The 24,986-nt window shown below is 36.0% G+C and overlaps 1 protein-coding gene across 1 annotated transcript; it reads right to left on the reverse strand.

Moving 5' to 3' along the window:
• Window positions 1-2,170: 2,170 nt before the first annotated feature.
• Window positions 2,171-6,138, reverse strand: LOC112696554 (uncharacterized). Its single transcript, XM_025749358.3, has 7 exons — window positions 5,001-6,138; window positions 4,350-4,415; window positions 4,154-4,202; window positions 3,879-4,002; window positions 3,046-3,606; window positions 2,586-2,887; window positions 2,171-2,387 (listed from the first exon to the last, which is right to left on the reverse strand). Exons 1-5 carry the CDS (start codon window positions 5,271-5,273, stop codon window positions 3,525-3,527), a joined length of 594 nt encoding a protein of 197 aa, XP_025605143.1. The 5' UTR covers window positions 5,274-6,138; the 3' UTR covers window positions 2,171-2,387; window positions 2,586-2,887; window positions 3,046-3,524.
• Window positions 6,139-24,986: the final 18,848 nt, after the last annotated feature.

Here is a 24,986-nt window from a genome sequence, read left to right on the forward strand (position 1 = left end):
TAATTTTGGCATTAAAAAATAGTAGATCAAATCAATAATCCAACACGTATCACCTAAAGCAAAAAATTAAACAAAAAAATTAAACTATTAACTAACTAAATAACTAACTAACTAACTAACTAACTAACTAGCAAACTAACTATAGGAGAGTATGGTGGGTGGTGAATGATAGTGGTAGATGGTGGTTGGAGGAGGGGAAGAAGAGATGGGAGAGAAAAGAAGAAAAGAAATAGAGATAATAGAAGAAAAGAAGTAGGGTGGTGTGAGAAGAGAGTTGTGCGTACGTACACCTGGCCGTGCACACGCACAAAGGGTGTAGAATGGGAGGTTATGCGCACGCATAAGCTTGTGCGAGCACTCCGGGTAGAGGGTGGAAAACGGTTTGTGCGTACGCACACGCACACTAAATTTATTTTTTTTGAATAACTTGTAGAAGGATCATGTGTGCGTGCGCACGCATGTGTGCGCACGCAGAAAGAGCAGAATTGATAGGGGTGCACACGCACAGGGGCATGCGAGCGCTGCCAACAGAGTGGGCGCAATTGAGTTGTGTACGCAAAAGCCGGTGCGTACACATAGAGTGCGTGTGAAGGGGTTGGTGTGCGGACGCACAGTTGTGTACGTGCGCACACTGAGAGGAAAAGGCTGGGATGCGCATGCAGAGATACATGCGAGTGCTCCCAACAGGGGCTGTGTAGGTGGGTGTGCGTACTCACAGTTGGGTGCATACGCACAGGACGCAGAATTTGGTGATTCTATGCGTATGCACAGTGGTGTGCGCACGCACAGTGCCCTGTTTTTCCAAAAATTTTCCTTCAAATTCTAAGGTATTCAACCGTAGCTTAAAAAAATTTCAACCCCAAACATTTAGAATTTCATGCATTCATGATCCATATGAAAATTAAGCTAATCCTAAGCTAACCAAGATAACAAAAATGCAATTAACTCAAATTATAAACATAAAAATGCAAGGAAAGGATTAGAACCATGTTACCATGGTGGGGTGTCTCTCACCTAACACTTTTATTTATTGTCTTTAAGTTAGACAATTGGGAGAACTCTTGCTATGGTGGCTTGTGCTTGAATTCTTCCTTGAATCCCCACCAATATTTGCATCTCCAATAGCCTTCGGAATCCCAAATCTTGTACACTCGATCTTCTTGTTGACTCACGTGATTCCATCCGGGTGACAAGCACTTAGAGTTCTCACTCAAGCATCCAAACATCCTCCAATATCTACTTACTTGAGAATTACACTAACCATTAAAGCAAAACTTCAAAAGATTCAACTTCTATGAACCTAGGATCATGTTCCTAAACACTACCTAATTTTCCTATTCCTAAGTTAACTATCATTTTCAATCAAACCATATTCAAGTGGAATAATGAAGCTCAAGGTTAAGGATGTTACCCACTTAAATGAAGGAGGTGATAGTGCTTCTTGTATGTTCTCCAACTCTTGACAAGCTTTCTCAAGTCTGTTTTCTTGTTCAACTTTAAATTCTTCAACCACTTCTTCTAATTCCTTGATCTAGACGTCTTCCACTTGCAACTCATGCTCAATTCCTCTTCTTTCCCTTGTAGTTCCAAGCTCTTTTTACTACACATGCTTCAATTGAAGTTGATTCTTCACTTTTATCCGTGGAGGCACTACAAGAAAATAAACTTTTTGTCACGCTTTAAAAGCGTGCCGAAAAGTGCAAAAGAGCATGCCAATAACTTTGAGCCATTGGCATGCTTTTGAAAGGGTCACATCCGCCAACGTGCCGGTTGCTCTATCGTCACGCTTTTGTGGATCTATCAGCACGCTTTCATCTCTTGCAACGCATAAAAAACGTGGCCATAGGTCTTAACCTATAGGTACGCTTAAAAAGTGGACATATCGCCACGCTTTTAAAACGTCCCAAAATGTTTGTTTTGGGTACTCTTTAAAAACGTGCCGATAGGGGAAGATATGGCTACACTTTTTAAAGTGTGGCGATAGCCAATGATACGGCCACACTTTAAAAGCATGGCAATAGCCTTATAAAATTAAAAAAAAATCTTTTTCTTATTTTTACCTTCACTACTGCAAAATATAAATTTTCAATCCTTTTTTATTACCAAACCTACAAATATAGTATGCAATTTTTAGTACAAGATAAATCAAATAATAATTAGTGACATATAATTTTTGCAATAATTGTTTTATACATTAAAAAATTAATACTCAAATACAAAATAAATCTCGAGTTCGAATTCCAAAACTAAAAACTCAAAAAAAAAATACAAAAACAATACAACTTAAATTCTATTTCCTTTGCTGTTCCTCCTTCCTCTAGCCCTCTTAAACTTCTTTCCCTTAGATCATACATAATTATTTCTGAAACATTTGTGAACTTTTTTACCTACAAAAGATAATTCCTTGAGCTAAACGTTAGTGGTACTACACTGAATTGCAAATTGTAATTTAATATTCTAGAGCAACAGTCACAAGAATGGTAAAACCAGGAATAGTTTAGTACGACCTACTTGTGTAGTATTAAGCAAAAAGTACGACCTACTTGCAGGATAAGAAGAGCATAAAAATAAGCCATAGGAATTACCTTGAAAAGGACACGCCAAGCAAGTCCACTTATTCACATATTTGACAAAATCCTGCCAAAACAATGTCCAAACTCACTGGTAAGTATTTTCAAACTACATGGGATAACTTTCTTCTCCAACTCTATGCAATATATCGTAGAAATAACATGAGTTTTGTAAGCGCAGATCACGGTGAAGAGACAAGAAACACAGGATCATGATTCCTCCCATAGAATGGGAAATCAAGTTAACTGTCCTTCCACCAGAGGCTTTGTAAGCAGTTTTCAACTTGGCTTTATGGCCATCCATCAGTTTGTCAATTCTGCCAACACCAACAAAAATAAGGCACATAGTTATGCTGAAGGGGATTGGTTTCCTTCCTTGATAATTGAAAGGTGGAATACCCTTGGGAAAACACTAAACAAATAAATAAATCAGTGATTAAACTTGATATTATGCTGAAGGGGCCGAGCATTTTACCTATTGCTTTGCCTGAAGTCATAACCATAACCAAGCAATGTGGTTCCTTTCTTGTAGCCACACCCAACAAGCATGTCAATCATATCATGGAAATGATACACCTCAGTCAAATGTATGCATTTCATAAACGGAAACAACATTTCACATAACAGCAGAAAATCAAATCAAATCAGTTAATTAAAATTCACAAAAATAACAAAAAATTTATATACGTGGATCGGGGATAACAAAATTTTTCTCTCTTCTCTGGATCGGAACCATGCATGACAACAACGCAGTAACCACTAACCAGATATAATAGGGTTTTGAACCCTAGAAAAACAATATTATTTGGGATTTTATTATTTATCAATGAAAATCCAATAGTTGTGGGCAATGCAAATGCCTAACGGGAGCCAAATGTCTGACATGTTATTTATGAAGCCTAGGAAGGAAGTGTTTTGCTCCTTCTCTTTAACCGCATCCATGCCTCATGGAATTTAAAACTTGAGCTCGTTCATCATATTTAGAGCCTTCAGGATGAAGATATAAGTGAAGGCATCTTCTTGGAGCTTCTCAAATCTACATCACACACACATGAAAAGCATAAATCAAAATAGAATCTTTATATATTTACACTCCTAGACAAGAATTTGGTGAGGGAATAAATCCCAGCTTCTTGTAATAATTTTACTAAACTAAATCCCAGCTTCCCAAACTACAACCAGAACAATGCGGGCATTGAAGCTAAATCAAATAAAATCCCAAACCACAAAGAATAAATAAATGTAAAACAAAATAAGTGGAAAAAATAAATAAAAAAACTAAGAAACAGCAACAAGGTTAGAGCTTACCTCCCCGGCTTTGAAAAATGGCCAGCACCAAGTTCGCATTTAAAAAGCAGTATGTTATCATCAGTCTTCATATCCCTCATCTTTGCCACGAACTTTGAAGGTTCAGAATAGATAACCCGTGGGTCTACAGCATGTACAAGCACAAAATAAAGTCACATGGAACAACAGAGTATAGCTTTCCAGCCAAATCATAAGCAATAGCAGACCCACAAGAATTATTTAGCTTTACTTATAAGAACATGAACAGATCCCTTTCAAGAATTAGATATGCTTACCATTTAATCCAGCAGTGACAAGAATGTGTGGATAATTCTGTGCCTTCACCTGCGTAAAATGGGTAGGATGAAAATCATGAGCAAAGAATTATAAATAATTTCTAGAAGTCTCTTCATGCAGGATACAAAAATAAAATATTGATAGCTAATGAAGGCTACTGTCCATCTGAGTCTAACACAGCCATAAGGTTCTCACATCATCAACGGGGAAATATGACTTTATGTAGAAGTAAAATTCTTCCTTCCTAGGGTCACCCCATTCCTGCAGTAAAACATAACAGAATAATCAGCTTTACCAAAATGAGAAATGAGAGTAGATTATATCATATGATATTTTGGTAATATACTTTCAGCAGAAAAGATATTGCGTGGACATGCTTAAATAATGAAAATCAAGAATTTGGATAGCATTTACAAAGTAAAGACCCATATAATTAATAATGTCTTAATACACTGATGGAGTGGGGGTATATGATATCTCTCATAAATATTAATTTGAGATCCCAATATAACAACTAAATAAGCTTCATATATTAAGTGAGATCTTTTATGAGAAATATGTTTAAGCCGTTTTTAAGGACCCAGAAAAATAATATAATACGGGACATTATCAAGGTTATGCATAAGTCATATTCGGAACACTATTTTCTAAGGCAAACAAAATGAAGATCTTTTACATCCGAGTTGCTTGTCTCATATCTTGCCACTCCGTTTTTCCGCTACTAAACCTATGCTTAATAGGCATTTAAAAGTGGGAAGAACAAGCTTTTAGAACCAAATAGACATGTATTCAATCATTTCCAAATGCTGACATGGAATGGCAGGAAAATACAAGAGAGAAAATTACCTTCCATTCTGAAGTGGTGAGAGGAATAGTTGGATCAAGCATAGTTGTCAAAACATCCACAAAAGGTACTCCAGCAACAGCTGCCTTGAATAAATCTGGTCTCATATTAAGAACTGCACCAATTAGCAAACCTCCAGCACTTCTTCCCCCAATGCACAGACTTTCCTTAGAACAAAATTTGTTCTCAATCAAATATTCAGCACAAGCAATAAAATCAGTGAAGATGTTCTTTTTCTTCAGAAATTTCCCATTCTCATACCACGGCCTCCCCATTTCTCCACCTCCACATATATGAGCTATAACATATATAAATCCCCGATCTAACAAAGAAAGCCTTGAAGAATTGAAGCTGGGAATTTTACTCCAAAAACAAGCTGATAGAATCACGAAGCTCCATTTCCATTTCCAATTAACCCTAGCTTTTAAGAAATGTTTTGATTGGGGGGAAATAGGTGAAACTCACGGAAAGTGAAGGATTGAGAGAAAGGGCAGAAGAGAGCTTTGGACGAGTAAGGATTCGATTAAGGACAGAGCTCCATGATTTGCTGACGCAAGCAGCGGAAGCGAACCAACGAGCCGGGAGCCTCGCCAGAATGTTCCGGAGAAGGTACTCGTTCACCGAATCGAAACTTCCACCGTTCCCGTTGGCTGAGAAGAAGGTAGAGCAGATGAGAAGAGATGATAGAGGAAGGAGGGCAGAGACTGGCGGCGCGGAGAAAGGAAAGGCGACCTCCATTGGCTGACCGACGCGGTGAGTAATGAGTGCCGAGGGAGTGTGAACGCCAGCAAAGACGGGTTAGGGGAGACGACGGAGGGAGCGCCGACAGATGAGAGAGTGCAAGCGATGCCGATGAGCTCTGTCTGAGTGTTAGGGTTTTCAGAGCGTTGGCGTAATGGTGTTACAGCCTTACAGGGGAGAACAGTAGAAGCTAAGTCTGATGAGAGTGATGAGTTCGTAGCGCCTTTGGGACTGAGTAGTTTTTTTTTTTTAAGCGAACCTTTTTGCCACGCTTTTCTGGGGTGCTACCAGAGTTATTGGAAATGGGGACGCTTTAAAAACATGCCAAGATCAAAAACTTTTTGCCACGTTTTAAAAGTGTCTTTGTTTTTCTTAAGCGTGGCAAAAAAGAACGTGGTTAAATCTGAAATCAATTGCAACTCTTATAAAAGCATAGCCATAGATCCCTTTTGCCACGTATTTTAAGCGTAGCAAGAAAAAATGTAGCCAAATCTCTAATCAATCACCACTTTCATAAAAGCGTGGCCATTAACAACTTTTGGCCATGCTTTTAAAGCGTGGCAAGAAAAAAGCGTGGCCATAGGACTTTTTTCTTGTAGTGAGGTGCTTGAATTGTTGGAAGAGTGTAGTGAGGCTAAGTGAGATAGAGCTCTGGCTAAGGTAGTCATGATGTTGTCTTGCCTCTTTTGGTATTCTTCTTTCTCTTGAAGGAAGAATTGAAGTGCTTCCTCCGTTGAAGGTTATGAGGAAAAAGAAGGTTCATCATGTGGGAGAAAGTCCTCATGTGTTGAAGGTGGTTGATATTGATGAGAGTATTGAGGTGGAGTGGGGTATTGGTGTTGGAATTTTGGTGGTTCTAAGTGTGGTTCACCAATAAGGTTGTTCATGAGGCACATAAGGTTCATGGTTTGGTGGGTATAAGTTAGGCTCATGTGGAGGTATTTGGTAATAGTGTGATGTGACTTGTGAGTAAGGTTGATCATAATGTTAAGGGTTTGATTGGTATTGGTATGCATCAAGAGGTGGATAATAGCTATAAGGATATGGAGGAGGTTCTTGCCAAGACGGTTGCCTAGAAGCATATGGCTCCTCACTCAATTGATCCCACAATCCATTATGCATTCCATCACTGAGGTTCTCACTTCCTACAACATCATAACAACCAAACTCCAAGCCAAAGGGGTGAGAATTCATAGAGAAAAGAGGAAATAAAAATAAAATCTAATAAGAGAAACTAAAACAAACTCCTAACAACTAACAAAAGCAAGCAAACAACCAAAAAGAAGAAAACTATTCACATATTCACATATTAACAATAGCCAACAATATAACACCATTGCAACTCTCCGGCAACGGCGCCAAAAACTTGATGATGGCCTAAAGTGGGTTAGGAATTTCACAAAAATAGAATTTCTCCATTGCAAGTATAGTCCAAACCCAACAATTGACCATCCATCAAAGTTTAAATTCAAAAGATGTCACAATTCAACACAAAATAACTAGGAGTTTTAAATCCCAGGTCGTTCTTCCTAGGAATTGCAATAAAGTGATCAATTATTGGCTATTAGGGGGAAAGGGGTTTTGAGATTGCAAGAGGGAAGAAATGTAAATAGCAAGAAATTAAAGAAACAAACAATAGCTAAATATCAAAGGCAATTAAAGTCAAGGCAATTAATCAAGAGAAAGGAAAATTCAAATGCTAAGAAACCTCTTGGCAAGGGTTGAGAGTCAAGGTTATCTATCTTAGCCATTGACCACAAACACATGATGATTATGAAGAGTTAATCCTACTTAGTCAACCCTAACATCAAGGATAAGTCAAATAGGCATAATTGATCTCAATCTACAAGTCCTAGTCTACTCGCTAATTAGCTTAATGAAAGACTAGTGTTAATGGAAACCAAATCAACTAACTACTCTAATATATCAATTAAGAATGGACATCAATGACTCAAGGTCACCAAAGTCCTCAAATCCAAGCCAAGAGTGAGGAAAAATTACACTAAAACTAAGCCAAGCATTTTATCAAACACCTGGTGTGCATGAAAATAAAGGCATATTAAATTGCAATAATAATAAATTCTAAAGCTACCAAAAGCAAGAAAATAATAATAACAACTCAATTAAATAACAATAAATATAAAAACATCAAATTGCATTAATGGAAATTAAAATTAACAAGAGTTTATCAACAATAAAATAACCAAATAAAAGAAATAACAAGTAAAACTAAAAGAAGTAAAATGCTAGAACAAGAAATAGTAAAGAAAACTAAATTAAAGCAAGTATCAAAGCATAAATCTAACAGAAATTTAACTATTCTACCCTAAATTCTAGAGAGAAGAGAGAGCTTCTCTCTCTAGAAATGACCTAAAACATGCTATAAGCTAAATCTAATTGCTCTCCCTTGCCTCCTCTTGAATTAGGGTTGAAATAGCTTCAGGAATGAGTTAGATTGGATTTTGGAGGCCCAAAATTCGCTGCTAGCGTTTTGCATTAAATGAGGTCATATGCTGGGACTTGTGCGTACGCCCAGGTGTGTGCATGTGCACACTTGCTGAAAAGCTCCAAACTCCATTTCTTCTTGATTTCTCTACGACCTGAAAGCCACTTGTTGCATCCGAGGCCGTACTTTGTGAGGAAATCATTCTAGTTTCTGTCAAATGCGTCTTTCGTGTACAAGTTCCAAACAACTTGGCTCATCTCTTGTTCAATTTTTTCGTGTCCCTTGTAGCCGTTTAGTTTGTTTGGGATCTTCTTTATGATGTGCCAGATGCACCACCTGTGAATTGTTGTTGGCATGCATGGCTCAATTGCCCTTTGAATCAATGCGCATTTTTCAGTAAGAATGCCTTTTGGTGCCTTCCCTCCCATGCAATGGAGCCAACAATCAAATAGCCATTTGAATGATTGGATGTCCTCATTTTTCATCAACGCGAATCCAAGAAGTGTCGACTGACCATGGTGATTCACGCCTACAAAAGAACCTAAAACCAGATTGTACCTGCATAAATAGATGCACCCAGACAGTGGTGGACCGAAATTTGTACATTCACCAAACATAAAACAATATGTGACTGAACGGAATACCTGTTTGTGTTGTAGGTAGTGTCGAATAAAACCACGTCTCCGAAATATTCATATGTGGCCCTGCTTCTTGCGTCGGCCCAGAATTCATGTTTAATGCAATGATCGCCTTTGAGGTTGCGCTCGAAGAAGAAATTTTGGTTCTTCTTTTTCATTCTTAGTAGGTACTTCCCAAATTGTTTGGCATCGTTGAAGAAGAAGAAGAAGAACGCGAGCAGAGAAAGAAGAAGAAGAACGAAAACGCGAGAAGAGAACAAGGTTTATGTTGCAGTAAAAGGTTTACATTGACCAAAGGTTTATCACGCAGCAGAAGGTTTACGTTATATGAGGCGCGTGTATGACAAACGACTGAAGAAGTGGGAGAGGCGCGTCTGCAAGAAGTTACTTGGATAGTTTGGATAAAAAAGTTACATGGATTAGAGCTTTTTTTTATTTTTTTTACTGTTAAAATATTATTAACTTGTTAGTTGATATTACATGTGTTATCATATTTATATTATTTTTCTAAAAAAATTATCATTTTTTTTAATTTTTTTAATTTTTATTTCATCGTATACTTAATTATCTGAACCGAACCAATCCATTTTTAATATATTTGATTTAGCTTAAATACACAACAAAAAATATATATATAATCAAACTAATCCAAACTAATTATAATTTAATTGGTTCGATTCTTATTTTACTCCAAATCCAAATTAATTCGACCCCTAAACATCCCTATAACGGATCGGACTTCATAATAAAGTGACTAGAAATCTAGAATTTGGTTTAGTAACGGAGGAGAAAATGTTGAAATCGGTTTTTTATATTTATATGTGAGTTAAATTAGTTTTTTTCTTTATAAAAAATTATGGAATGAAATTGGTCGATCAAATCATTTAACGTAAACTATTTTTTCGAGTTTACACAGTTTGAAACGTGCTAATAAACACCAATTTAATTGGGTCTGTGTATAATAAGCTCAGCTCTTTTGAGCTTTTCTGATGTGCACAAATAATAATTTATAAAGATGCCTCATACGGGGTTTAATAGTAATTATTATTTTTTTACATTTACCACAAATTCCTTTCGTTTTTGCTTCTCTTTGTACGCACTCCATTCAACCCTAAGTCCACATTTTTCTCCATCCTCTACCACCATGATTGCATTTTTCTTCATCGCCGCTGCCACCGCCTGAAGCTCTGCTCTGTTCAACTCGAGCTATAATTCAAGTTTCCTCTCTCAACATCATACTTCATTTCTAACTTGATTTTCGGATGTTATGAAAAGAAAAATCATATTTTTACTTGTCAATGTAGAATTAATAGTGTGATTTGTATGTGTTTGAAAGTTGATTTAGGGTTTGATCAATGACTTCCTGGATTTGTCAATTGCATAGAATTTTTCAATTAAGAACTTAAAGCAATTAAAAAAAATGGTGGAAAGAAGCTGTGATATTTTTCTGTATTCAATAGATTATTTTTCTTGTTTATCTTGAAAATTGAAATTAAGTTGTTTTCTCTGTTAATATGTGCTGCAATTTGTAGTTTCTGTAAATCATGTTGCTTGTATGTGAAGTTTGTATTCGTAGGTTTTGATGAATGACAAACCAACAAACGACATGAAAGACAAACCAACAAACAACTTGAATGAACAAGCATGTTGAAAGATCAACCAACATTCAACGTTGAGGAATGAAGAGTTGAAAGCAACACAACAACAACAAGAAACTCAAGTCCACAACATTTGAAGACAAGTATAGTGTCTTAGGACTTAGGTAACTTCTTGTTAAAGAACCAATTGCTAAATCTCTCAACACACACTCACAAAATGTTTTGATGCACATCTTGCAATTCGATGCTAGCCAAATGGTTTAAAACTTGTTTTCAAAGGTACAAAAGCATAGGAATTGACTCCAACAAGTTTGAGATCAATCCTAAGTGTTTTAAAGTGATTTTAAGCCATTCTTTAAGGTTTGCATCGATGCACACTCGTCTTGCATCGATGCAAAGCATGCGACGACTTGTTGAATCGATGCAAAGATGTTTGCATCGATGCAACCTAGCTGAAAATTCAAATTTCAGCTTCAAAGACACATTTTCATCGATGCAAAGTGTTATGCATCGATGCAAATAATTCAAAAACATAAAAAACGGCTAGTTTTGACAAAAAGGCTCCATCCCATTAACTCCCCAACATTTCTAAGGTTTGGGGAGTCTATAAATAGATGGATTGAAGCCTTATTTTACATACTTGATTTTTTGCAAACTATATTGTTCATATTCTTTCATTCTACACATTTTTTAAGGTGTTATAATACACAAATTGAGAGAGCAATATCAATTGGTTCAATAGTGCTAAACTTGTAATCATACACTCTTCTAGAGAGTACTCATTTCATCTCAACAATTCTTTGAGAATTGTTTTCTTGTACACTTTGTAAATTGGAGTGTGATCTCCAAGGTTGAGTCAAGAGTTATAAACACTATAGTCGGTGAGGATACCAAAGAGGTATACTAAGTACTCAAGGCAAATCTTAGAGAAAGTATCTCTAAGTGGAGTGGGTTAGTATACGAGTGGTGATCATATACCGTGAGGTGTTAGAAACTAAGGACTCGGATTGTAAAAGGTTTTGCGCGAGCACCTTGAAGCTTGGCAATAGTGGAACTTCTCAATTGCGATTGAGAAAGAAAGTGGACGTAGGACAAGGATTGTGCCGAACCACTCTAAATAGCGTTTGCATCTCTCCAAACTCATCTCTTCAATATTATTGTCTTTTACCTTTGAGCAAATAAATTGTGATCGAAAAGTAGCTTCGTAAGTACTTAAGGAGTAAGTCCGATTGGTGAAAAGCTTGATCAATTTATTTGAGTTGGTGTCTATTGGAAAGTAAAAGCTCCTTATAAATGCTTAGCAATTGAGTTAAGCTCTTGGAAAAATACTAGTACAATAACACTTTTGTATATTGTCTTTAACTTTCGCAAAAAGATTCATTGTTGTTGCAATACTCAATTCACCCCCCCTCTTGAGTAATTGTGCATAGGTTCTACAAGTGGCATCAGAGCTTAACCCTTTGAAAGACTTAACCGTTTAAGGGAAAAGATCATGGCAAGCACAGGCTTTAACAACAACAACACTAGCGAAGGTAACTCAACCGCTAGACCTCCTCTTTTTAGAGGAACAAATTACTCTTCTTGGAAAAATAAGATGAGAATTTGGATCCGTTCTCAAGATGTGAGAATTTGGAAAGTGATTGAGAATGGAAATCACATTCCAACAAAGACAACAAGCACTAAAGAAGGAGAAGTCTCCGTCTCAAAGCAAGTACCGAAAGGAGAAGATGAATATAGTGACGATGATTGGAAGAAAGTGGCAATGAATGATAAAGCCATCAACTTCATTCATTGTGCACTTAACGAGCATGATTATATGAAGATCTCTACATGTGAAACCGCTAAAGAGATTTGGGATAAACTCCAAATCACTTACGAAGGAACCGACCACGTTAAAGAATCAAAGGTATTTATGTTGGTTCATGAATGGGAAAATTTTAAAATGAAAGATGAAGAGAGCATTGAAGAAGCTCTTGAAAGACTCTCCAAGATCTTCAACAATCTAAGCATGCTTGGCACAAAATACAATGATAAACAAATTGTGACCAAGGTGCTTACAAGCCTTACACCAAAATGGAACTCCAAAGTGAACGCCATTGTGGAAGGAAGGCTCTATGATCAACTTACATTTGATCAACTACGAGGTAATCTTCTCACCTATGAAATGACTATGCTAAATAGACAAAAAGGTGAAGAAAGCAAGAAGAAAAGTCTCGCCCTTAAAACAACATCACTGCAAGAAGAGAGTGATGATAATGAAGAAGAAGGAGATGAAGAATTTGCACTCTTATTAAAAAGATTCAATAAGTTTGCAATGAAGAAAAATTTCAAGAGCAAAACAAAGGTACCAAAATGCTATGAGTGTGGAGAAGTTGGACACATCAAACCCAATTGTCCAAAACTTCAAAAGGAGGACAAAAACAAGAAATTTAAGAAGAAGGAGAAAGCATACATATCATGGGAGAACGAGGATGAATCCGACTCCGATAACGACGAGGTTGCAAATCTTTGCTTAATGGCAAGCGAAGAAAAGGTTAGTGATGACAACTTCACTTCTTTTAATTTACAAGATGAATATGATGCCTTACTTGAGGTGTACACAAAACTTACCCAAGATTATTCTCTCCTAAAGAAAAAGAATATGGATCTTTTAAAACAAAATGAGATGTTGAAAAACGAGAATATCAATCTTGGAAAAGATAAGTGTAGCATAAGTAGTGATCCATACAAATCTTGTAAAATGCATGAAAATGAAATTACAAATCTTAAGAACACTTTAGCTAAGTTCAATGAATCTTCAAAGAATTTAGATAAAATGTTGAAAAACCAAAAGCATGTTCATAATAAGGAAGGTTTAGGTTTTGAAAAAGGAAAATTTAAAAATGCTAAAACTCCTATTAGGCAACCGCAAGCCCAAAAGGCAAGCATGCCTAAAAGGAATGAAGCTTTTAAACATCCTCCTCAACATGCTTCATTTAGAAATTATAATCACAATGCATATAGATCAAAAGATGTTGCATTTAGGAAACAACCTAGGCAACCATTTAGAAACATGCATAGGATGCATAATCCAAATGTCATATGTCATTATTGTAATAAAGTAGGTCATATAGCACCCGTATGCTTTACTAGAATTAAACATATAAACTTTCGTAGTCAAGATACGAGATGGGCACCTTATGGGCATTATGTTCATACTAACCATCAAGGACCCAAATTCACTTAGGTACCTAAATCCCAATTTTAAATTATTTTGTAGGTACGTGTTGGAGCTAAGGATACAAATTGGTATGTTGATAGTGGATGCTCCAAACACATGACCGGCGATGAATCAAAGTTCACCGCAATAGAGCCTACAAACAGAGGAAACGTGATCTATGGAGACAACAACACCGGCAAAGTAATCGGCGTTGGAAAAGTTGGTAAAAATCCTTCTACCTCCATAGATAATGTTATACTTGTCAAAGGTCTCAAACATAATCTCATTAGTGTTAGCCAACTTTGTGACAAAGGAAACTTAGTCACCTTTGATTCAAAATGTTGTTTGATAAAAAGGCAAGACACTAATGAAATTGTGCTAATTGGGCACCGTGTTGACAATGTATACATGATTAATCTAAATGAAGTTTCCTCAAATGATGTGAAATGCCTTGTTAGTAAAAATGATGAAACTTGGTTATGGCATCGTAGAGTAGCTCATGCTAACATGGACCATCTTAACAAGTTGGTCTCTAAAGAGTTAGTAATTGGCTTACCAAAGCTACGTTTTGAAAAAGACGTCCTTTGCGATGCATGTCAAAAGGGAAAACAAGTAAAGGCCTCTTTTAAATCCAAAAACATTGTTTTAACAACAAGGCCATTACAACTTTTGCACATGGATTTATTTGGTCCTTCTAGGACTATGAGCTTTGGTGGCAATTACTATGCTTTAGTTATTGTTGATGATTACTCTCGATTTACATGGACCTTGTTCCTAGCAAACAAGAGTGATGCATTTCGAGCATTCAAAAGATTAGCCAAAGTTATTCAAAATGAAAAGAATTTGCATATATCATCTATTAGAAGTGATCATGGTGGAGAATTTGAAAACAATCTTTTTGAAACTTTTTGTGAAGAAAATGGTATTGAGCATAATTTTTCCTCTCCTAGAACACCACAACAAAATGGTGTGGTTGAAAGAAAAAATCGTCATTTAGAAGAAATGGCGAGAACTATGCTCAATGAGGCTAATATTCCTAAGTACTTTTGGGCGGATGCGGTTAGTACCGCGTGTTATGTTATGAATAGGATTATCATTCGACCTATTCTTAAGAAAACACCGTACGAATTGTACAAAGGAAGAAAGCCAAATATTTCCCACCTTCACGTCTTTGGTTGTAAATGCTTTATTCTAAATAATGGAAAAGATAACTTAGGCAAATTTGATGCTAAGGCTGATGAAGGAATCTTCTTAGGCTACTCTTTAACTAGCAAAGCTTTTAGAGTATATAATAAACGCATCATGACTATGGAAGAAAGTATTCATGTCGCTTTTGATGAAACTAACCGTTGTTGTGCTAGAAAAGATTTTGATGAAAATGTAGAAAACTTTGATTCACTAAATTTGAATGGTGAAGACAAAGAAAAAGATTTAAATGAAGCCTCTACAAGCTCAACAAAGGATAGTGTTCAAGTTGAAGAAATTGAACCATCACAAGCACAAATAAATGCACTTCCAAAGGATTGGCGTACTTCAAAGGATCATCCTCTAGACAACGTCATTGGTGATATTTCGAAAGGGGTAACAACTCGATCCACTTTTAGAAATTTATTTGTATATAGTGCTTTTGTTTCTCAAATTGAACCATCTACCATTGAGTCCGCAATTGATGATGAACATTGGGCTATGGCAATGCAAGAGGAGCTTAACCAATTCAAACGAAATGACGTTTGGGAATTGGTGCCTAAACCAAGTAATCAAACAATTGTAGGAACAAAATGGGTTTTTAGAAATAAACTCGATGAAAATGGTACAATTGTTAGAAACAAAGCTAGATTAGTAGCTAAAGGTTATAATCAAGAGGAAGGCATTGATTATGACGAAACTTATGCTCCCGTAGCTAGATTAGAAGCAATTAGGATGTTACTTGCTTTTGCATCCTCTTATAACTTCAAACTTTATCAAATGGATGTTAAGAGTGCCTTTCTTAATGGTTTCATTAAAGAAGAAGTATATGTTGAACAACCTCCCAGTTTTGAGGATTATGAAAATCCTAATCATGTTTTTAAACTCAAGAAAGCTCTTTATGGTCTTAAACAAGCTCCAAGAGCTTGGTATGAACGTTTGAGCAAGTTTTTAATAGAAAAGGGTTTTAGAAGAGGGAAGGTTGATACAACTTTATTTATCTTGATTGAAAACAAAAACATCCTTTTGGTACAAGTTTATGTCGATGACATAATATTTGGTTCAACTAACGAATCACTTTGCAAGTTTTTCTCAAACCTCATGCAAAGTGAATTTGAAATGTCCATGATGGGCGAACTCAACTTCTTCCTTGGTCTGCAAATCAAACAAGGAAAAGAAGGAACTTTCGTTAGCCAAACCAAATATTGCAAGGAACTGCTCAAAAGATTTGGAATGGACAATGCTAAGGCAATGGACACACCAATGAGCACTACTTGCTACCTTGACAAAGATGAACAAGGTAAAAGCATAGATGTAAAGAAGTATAGAGGCATGATAGGATCATTACTTTATCTAACAGCAAGTAGGCCAGATATCATGTTTAGTGTATGCATGTGTGCGAGATACCAAGCTAATCCTAAGGAATCTCACTTAAGTGCGGTAAAAAGGATTATGAAGTATCTCATAGGAACATTAAATGTTGGATTGTGGTATCCGAAAGGATCCACTTGTGATTTGATTGGTTATTCCGATTCCGATTTTGCTGGTTGCAAATTGGATAGGAAAAGCACTAGTGGCACTTGTCACTTGCTAGGAAACTCTCTTGTTTCATGGCATAGTAAGAAACAAGTAAGTGTAGCCTTGTCTACCGCCGAAGCCGAGTATGTAGCCGCCGGTAGTTGTTGCGCCCAAATTTTATGGATGAAACAACAACTTATGGACTATGGACTCATGCTTGATCACATTCCTATCAAATGTGAATACTAGTGCAATAAATTTAACCAAGAATCCGGTTCAACATTCAAGAACCAAGCATATTGAGATTAGACATCACTTCATAAGAGACCATGTTGAAAAGGGTGATGTGGTTATTGAATTTGTCGAAACTAGTAAACAACTAGCGGACATCTTCACTAAACCTTTATGTAAAGAAAGTTTTTTTAACATCCGAAATGAACTTGGTATCTTGGATTCTAATCTAATATGATTTGTTTGATCTCATTGTATTTATATTGCTATTTTTGTATCTCTTACTAACTTAAGCATTGGAGATATCCAATTAGCCATTGTTTTGTAGGTTTATGAGTTGATGAATGAGTGATTAATCTTGAGGTAGATTGAAGAATTTGAAGATTATAAACAATGGAGGATCAACAAATTGAAGTTTATAATGGTTTAAGTGAGTATATACATGATGGAACTCAAAGGATTGAAGAAAGAACCACCAAAGGATGAAAATTTGGTGACTTTGGGCAAAATGATGCATGTTGCATCGATGCAACCAAGCTTTGCATCGATGCAAAGCACATGACGTGCTATGTGCATCGATGCAAAGCCTATTGTATCGATGCAAACACGACCAAATTGCACAAAAACACGTGAATTTGGTTGATGAAATGGGAAGAAGAAATGTTGATGAACAAGGTTCTCAAGAGCAAGCTCCTCCACAAGCACCTCAAGCTCAAAAACCACCCTCCTTGGTTGATGTAATGAGAGAATTACAATCCATCAACCAAAACATCCAAAGGATTGAAGTAGAGCATGGTAGGCAACTTGAAGCACTTAATCGTCGTGTGTCTCGTGTAGATCATCGCACGGGTCGCTTGGATCGTCGTATTGATGACTTATATGAGCATTTCGGCATCCACCTACCATATGAAGAGGATACTGATGATGATGAAGACCAAGATTGATTGTCTCCTCTTCATCAAGTCACTTTTTATTGCTTTATGCTTATTTGATTATATGAATTGTTAAACTAACTCATAGTAAGCTAAGGATTTCTATTATGGTTTAAATACTTTGATATTTCCTTCATAAATAACTCAGAATAGGCTTGGTACCCCTATTTTAAGTTAATGTGCATGTCTTGATATATTTCACTTCTTTAGGGGGAATTATGCATGCTTATTATATATATAAAAAAAAGGAGGAAATCAAATTCTTTTTGAAAGGGGGAATATCTCATCCTTGAGATTAATAGAGAAATTGAACTTAAAAAAATTCATTGTTTTATGCATGCTTCTATGACACATTTCAAACTCCCTTCTTTTTGATAATGTCAAAAGGGGGAAGAAAAGTTTGAGGATATTTGAAGTTTTGAACTTTTGAAAAAGAAGAAGTTTGAGGATTTGAAAAGAAGAAATAAGTTTGCGAAACAATGATTTCAAAAAGACTTCCGCTAAGCAAAAACTTTGATATCTAAATCGTTTTCTTTGATAAACGCCCTTTAAAGGAACAAATGCACATATTTAGGGGGAACTCCTGCAAAAATTTTTTTGTGAAGTCCTCTCCAAAGCTTTCTATAAAACAAAGTGCATTATTGTTGCTTTCAAAATCATTTATAAATGCATATCCTCAAAATTGGTTTGTCATTATCAAAAAGGGGGAAATTGTAAATCATGTTGCTTGTATGTGAAGTTTGTATTCGTAAGTTTTGATGAATGACAAACCAACAAACGACATGAAAGACAAACTAACAAACAACTTGAATGAACAAGCATGTTGAAAGATCAACCAACATTCAACGTTGAGGAATGAAGAGTTGAAAGCAACACAACAGCAACAAGAAACTCAAGTCCACAACATTTGAAGACAAGTATAGTGTCTTAGGACTTAGGTAACTTCTTGTTAAAGAACCAATTGCTAAATCTCTCAACACACACTCACAAAATGTTTTGATGCACATCTTGTAATTCGATGCTAGCCAAATGGTTTAAAACTTGTTTTCAAAGGTACAAAAGCATAGGAATTGACTCCAACAAGTTTGAGATCAATCCTAAGTGTTTTAAAGTGATTTTAAGCCATTCTTTAAGGTTTGCATCGATGCACACTCGTCTTGCATCGATGCAAAGCATGCGACGACTTGTTGAATCGATGCAAAGATGTTTGCATCGATGCAACCTAGCTGAAAATTCAAATTTCAGCTTCAAAGACACATTTGCATCGATGCAAAGTGTTATGCATCGATGCAAATAATTCAAAAACATAAAAAACGGCTAGTTTTGACAAAAAGGCTCCATCCCATTAACTCCCCAACATTTCTAAGGTTTGGGGAGTCTATAAATAGATGGATTGAAGCCTTATTTTACATACTTGATTTTTTGCAAACTATATTGTTCATATTCTTTCATTCTACACATTTTTTAAGGTGTTATAATACACAAATTGAGAGAGCAATATCAATTGGTTCAATAGTGCTAAACTTGTAATCATACACTCTTCTAGAGAGTACTCATTTCATCTCAACAATTCTTTGAGAATTGTTTTCTTGTACACTTTGTAAATTGGAGTGTGATCTCCAAGGTTGAGTCAAGAGTTATAAACACTATAGTCGGTGAGGATACCAAAGAGGTATACTAAGTACTCAAGGCAAATCTTAGAGAAAGTATCTCTAAGTGGAGTGGGTTAGTATACGAGTGGTGATCATATACCGTGAGGTGTTAGAAACTAAGGACTCGGATTGTAAAAGGTTTTGCGCGAGCACCTTGAAGCTTGGCAATAGTGGAACTTCTCAATTGCGATTGAGAAAGAAAGTGGACGTAGGACAAGGATTGTGCCGAACCACTCTAAATAGCGTTTGCATCTCTCCAAACTCATCTCTTCAATATTATTGTCTTTTACCTTTGAGCAAATAAATTGTGATCGAAAAGTAGCTTCGTAAGTACTTAAGGAGTAAGTCCGATTGGTGAAAAGCTTGATCAATTTATTTGAGTTGGTGTCTATTGGAAAGTAAAAGCTCCTTATAAATGCTTAGCAATTGAGTTAAGCTCTTGGAAAAATACTAGTACAATAACACTTTTGTATATTGTCTTTAACTTTCGCAAAAAGATTCATTGTTGTTGCAATACTCAATTCACCCCCCCTCTTGAGTAATTGTGCATAGGTTCTACAAGTGGCATCAGAGCTTAACCCTTTGAAAGACTTAACCGTTTAAGGGAAAAGATCATGGCAAGCACAGGCTTTAACAACAACAACACTAGCGAAGGTAACTCAACCGCTAGACCTCCTCTTTTTAGAGGAACAAATTACTCTTCTTGGAAAAATAAGATGAGAATTTGGATCCGTTCTCAAGATGTGAGAATTTGGAAAGTGATTGAGAATGGAAATCACATTCCAACAAAGACAACAAGCACTAAAGAAGGAGAAGTCTCCGTCTCAAAGCAAGTACCGAAAGGAGAAGATGAATATAGTGACGATGATTGGAAGAAAGTGGCAATGAATGATAAAGCCATCAACTTCATTCATTGTGCACTTAACGAGCATGATTATATGAAGATCTCTACATGTGAAACCGCTAAAGAGATTTGGGATAAACTCCAAATCACTTACGAAGGAACCGACCACGTTAAAGAATCAAAGGTATTTATGTTGGTTCATGAATGGGAAAATTTTAAAATGAAAGATGAAGAGAGCATTGAAGAAGCTCTTGAAAGACTCTCCAAGATCTTCAACAATCTAAGCATGCTTGGCACAAAATACAATGATAAACAAATTGTGACCAAGGTGCTTACAAGCCTTACACCAAAATGGAACTCCAAAGTGAACGCCATTGTGGAAGGAAGGCTCTATGATCAACTTACATTTGATCAACTACGAGGTAATCTTCTCACCTATGAAATGACTATGCTAAATAGACAAAAAGGTGAAGAAAGCAAGAAGAAAAGTCTCGCCCTTAAAACAACATCACTGCAAGAAGAGAGTGATGATAATGAAGAAGAAGGAGATGAAGAATTTGCACTCTTATTAAAAAGATTCAATAAGTTTGCAATGAAGAAAAATTTCAAGAGCAAAACAAAGGTACCAAAATGCTATGAGTGTGGAGAAGTTGGACACATCAAACCCAATTGTCCAAAACTTCAAAAGGAGGACAAAAACAAGAAATTTAAGAAGAAGGAGAAAGCATACATATCATGGGAGAACGAGGATGAATCCGACTCCGATAACGACGAGGTTGCAAATCTTTGCTTAATGGCAAGCGAAGAAAAGGTTAGTGATGACAACTTCACTTCTTTTAATTTACAAGATGAATATGATGCCTTACTTGAGGTGTACACAAAACTTACCCAAGATTATTCTCTCCTAAAGAAAAAGAATATGGATCTTTTAAAACAAAATGAGATGTTGAAAAACGAGAATATCAATCTTGGAAAAGATAAGTGTAGCATAAGTAGTGATCCATACAAATCTTGTAAAATGCATGAAAATGAAATTACAAATCTTAAGAACACTTTAGCTAAGTTCAATGAATCTTCAAAGAATTTAGATAAAATGTTGAAAAACCAAAAGCATGTTCATAATAAGGAAGGTTTAGGTTTTGAAAAAGGAAAATTTAAAAATGCTAAAACTCCTATTAGGCAACCGCAAGCCCAAAAGGCAAGCATGCCTAAAAGGAATGAAGCTTTTAAACATCCTCCTCAACATGCTTCATTTAGAAATTATAATCACAATGCATATAGATCAAAAGATGTTGCATTTAGGAAACAACCTAGGCAACCATTTAGAAACATGCATAGGATGCATAATCCAAATGTCATATGTCATTATTGTAATAAAGTAGGTCATATAGCACCCGTATGCTTTACTAGAATTAAACATATAAACTTTCGTAGTCAAGATACGAGATGGGCACCTTATGGGCATTATGTTCATACTAACCATCAAGGACCCAAATTCACTTAGGTACCTAAATCCCAATTTTAAATTATTTTGTAGGTACGTGTTGGAGCTAAGGATACAAATTGGTATGTTGATAGTGGATGCTCCAAACACATGACCGGCGATGAATCAAAGTTCACCGCAATAGAGCCTACAAACAGAGGAAACGTGATCTATGGAGACAACAACACCGGCAAAGTAATCGGCGTTGGAAAAGTTGGTAAAAATCCTTCTACCTCCATAGATAATGTTATACTTGTCAAAGGTCTCAAACATAATCTCATTAGTGTTAGCCAACTTTGTGACAAAGGAAACTTAGTCACCTTTGATTCAAAATGTTGTTTGATAAAAAGGCAAGACACTAATGAAATTGTGCTAATTGGGCACCGTGTTGACAATGTATACATGATTAATCTAAATGAAGTTTCCTCAAATGATGTGAAATGCCTTGTTAGTAAAAATGATGAAACTTGGTTATGGCATCGTAGAGTAGCTCATGCTAACATGGACCATCTTAACAAGTTGGTCTCTAAAGAGTTAGTAATTGGCTTACCAAAGCTACGTTTTGAAAAAGACGTCCTTTGCGATGCATGTCAAAAGGGAAAACAAGTAAAGGCCTCTTTTAAATCCAAAAACATTGTTTTAACAACAAGGCCATTACAACTTTTGCACATGGATTTATTTGGTCCTTCTAGGACTATGAGCTTTGGTGGCAATTACTATGCTTTAGTTATTGTTGATGATTACTCTCGATTTACATGGACCTTGTTCCTAGCAAACAAGAGTGATGCATTTCGAGCATTCAAAAGATTAGCCAAAGTTATTCAAAATGAAAAGAATTTGCATATATCATCTATTAGAAGTGATCATGGTGGAGAATTTGAAAACAATCTTTTTGAAACTTTTTGTGAAGAAAATGGTATTGAGCATAATTTTTCCTCTCCTAGAACACCACAACAAAATGGTGTGGTTGAAAGAAAAAATCGTCATTTAGAAGAAATGGCGAGAACTATGCTCAATGAGGCTAATATTCCTAAGTACTTTTGGGCGGATGCGGTTAGTACCGCGTGTTATGTTATGAATAGGATTATCATTCGACCTATTCTTAAGAAAACACCGTACGAATTGTACAAAGGAAGAAAGCCAAATATTTCCCACCTTCACGTCTTTGGTTGTAAATGCTTTATTCTAAATAATGGAAAAGATAACTTAGGCAAATTTGATGCTAAGGCTGATGAAGGAATCTTCTTAGGCTACTCTTTAACTAGCAAAGCTTTTAGAGTATATAATAAACGCATCATGACTATGGAAGAAAGTATTCATGTCGCTTTTGATGAAACTAACCGTTGTTGTGCTAGAAAAGATTTTGATGAAAATGTAGAAAACTTTGATTCACTAAATTTGAATGGTGAAGACAAAGAAAAAGATTTAAATGAAGCCTCTACAAGGTCAACAAAGGATAGTGTTCAAGTTGAAGAAATTGAACCATCACAAGCACAAATAAATGCACTTCCAAAGGATTGGCGTACTTCAAAGGATCATCCTCTAGACAACGTCATTGGTGATATTTCGAAAGGGGTAACAACTCGATCCACTTTTAGAAATTTATTTGTATATAGTGCTTTTGTTTCTCAAATTGAACCATCTACCATTGAGTCCGCAATTGATGATGAACATTGGGCTATGGCAATGCAAGAGGAGCTTAACCAATTCAAACGAAATGACGTTTGGGAATTGGTGCCTAAACCAAGTAATCAAACAATTGTAGGAACAAAATGGGTTTTTAGAAATAAACTCGATGAAAATGGTACAATTGTTAGAAACAAAGCTAGATTAGTAGCTAAAGGTTATAATCAAGAGGAAGGCATTGATTATGACGAAACTTATGCTCCCGTAGCTAGATTATAAGCAATTAGGATGTTACTTGCTTTTGCATCCTCTTATAACTTCAAACTTTATCAAATGGATGTTAAGAGTGCCTTTCTTAATGGTTTCATTAAAGAAGAAGTATATGTTGAACAACCTCCCAGTTTTGAGGATTATGAAAATCCTAATCATGTTTTTAAACTCAAGAAAGCTCTTTATGGTCTTAAACAAGCTCCAAGAGCTTGGTATGAACGTTTGAGCAAGTTTTTAATAGAAAAGGGTTTTAGAAGAGGGAAGGTTGATACAACTTTATTTATCTTGATTGAAAACAAAAATATCCTTTTGGTACAAGTTTATGTCGATGACATAATATTTGGTTCAACTAACGAATCACTTTGCAAGTTTTTCTCAAACCTCATGCAAAGTGAATTTGAAATGTCCATGATGGGCGAACTCAACTTCTTCCTTGGTCTGCAAATCAAACAAGGAAAAGAAGGAACTTTCGTTAGCCAAACCAAATATTGCAAGGAACTGCTCAAAAGATTTGGAATGGACAATGCTAAGGCAATGGACACACCAATGAGCACTACTTGCTACCTTGACAAAGATGAACAAGGTAAAAGCATAGATGTAAAGAAGTATAGAGGCATGATAGGATCATTACTTTATCTAACAGCAAGTAGGCCAGATATCATGTTTAGTGTATGCATGTGTGCGAGATACCAAGCTAATCCTAAGGAATCTCACTTAAGTGCGGTAAAAAGGATTATGAAGTATCTCATAGGAACATTAAATGTTGGATTGTGGTATCCGAAAGGATCCACTTGTGATTTGATTGGTTATTCCGATTCCGATTTTGCTGGTTGCAAATTGGATAGGAAAAGCACTAGTGGCACTTGTCACTTGCTAGGAAACTCTCTTGTTTCATGGCATAGTAAGAAACAAGTAAGTGTAGCCTTGTCTACCGCCGAAGCCGAGTATGTAGCCGCCGGTAGTTGTTGCGCCCAAATTTTATGGATGAAACAACAACTTATGGACTATGGACTCATGCTTGATCACATTCCTATCAAATGTGAATACTAGTGCAATAAATTTAACCAAGAATCCGGTTCAACATTCAAGAACCAAGCATATTGAGATTAGACATCACTTCATAAGAGACCATGTTGAAAAGGGTGATGTGGTTATTGAATTTGTCGAAACTAGTAAACAACTAGCGGACATCTTCACTAAACCTTTATGTAAAGAAAGTTTTTTTAACATCCGAAATGAACTTGGTATCTTGGATTCTAATCTAATATGATTTGTTTGATCTCATTGTATTTATATTGCTATTTTTGTATCTCTTACTAACTTAAGCATTGGAGATATCCAATTAGCCATTGTTTTGTAGGTTTATGAGTTGATGAATGAGTGATTAATCTTGAGGTAGATTGAAGAATTTGAAGATTATAAACAATGGAGGATCAACAAATTGAAGTTTATAATGGTTTAAGTGAGTATATACATGATGGAACTCAAAGGATTGAAGAAAGAACCACCAAAGGATGAAAATTTGGTGACTTTGGGCAAAATGATGCATGTTGCATCGATGCAACCAAGCTTTGCATCGATGCAAAGCACATGACGTGCTATGTGCATCGATGCAAAGCCTATTG

Source organism: Arachis hypogaea, chromosome 6 (genome assembly GCF_003086295.3).
Source record: "Arachis hypogaea cultivar Tifrunner chromosome 6, arahy.Tifrunner.gnm2.J5K5, whole genome shotgun sequence".
In the NCBI taxonomy this organism is placed as follows: Eukaryota; Viridiplantae; Streptophyta; class Magnoliopsida; order Fabales; family Fabaceae; genus Arachis; species Arachis hypogaea.

Coding starts and splice junctions, on each gene's coding strand:
- LOC112696554 (XM_025749358.3), bottom strand. CDS start 5,273: ATGGGGAGGCCGTGGTATGAGAATGGGAAATTTCTGAAGAAAAAGAAC. Junction 4,203..4,349: donor CATATTTCCCCGTTGATGAT/GTGAGAACCTTA, acceptor CATTTTACGCAG/GTGAAGGCACAGAATTATCC. Junction 3,607..3,878: donor CATTTTTCAAAGCCGGGGAG/GTAAGCTCTAAC, acceptor TGTGTGATGTAG/ATTTGAGAAGCTCCAAGAAG.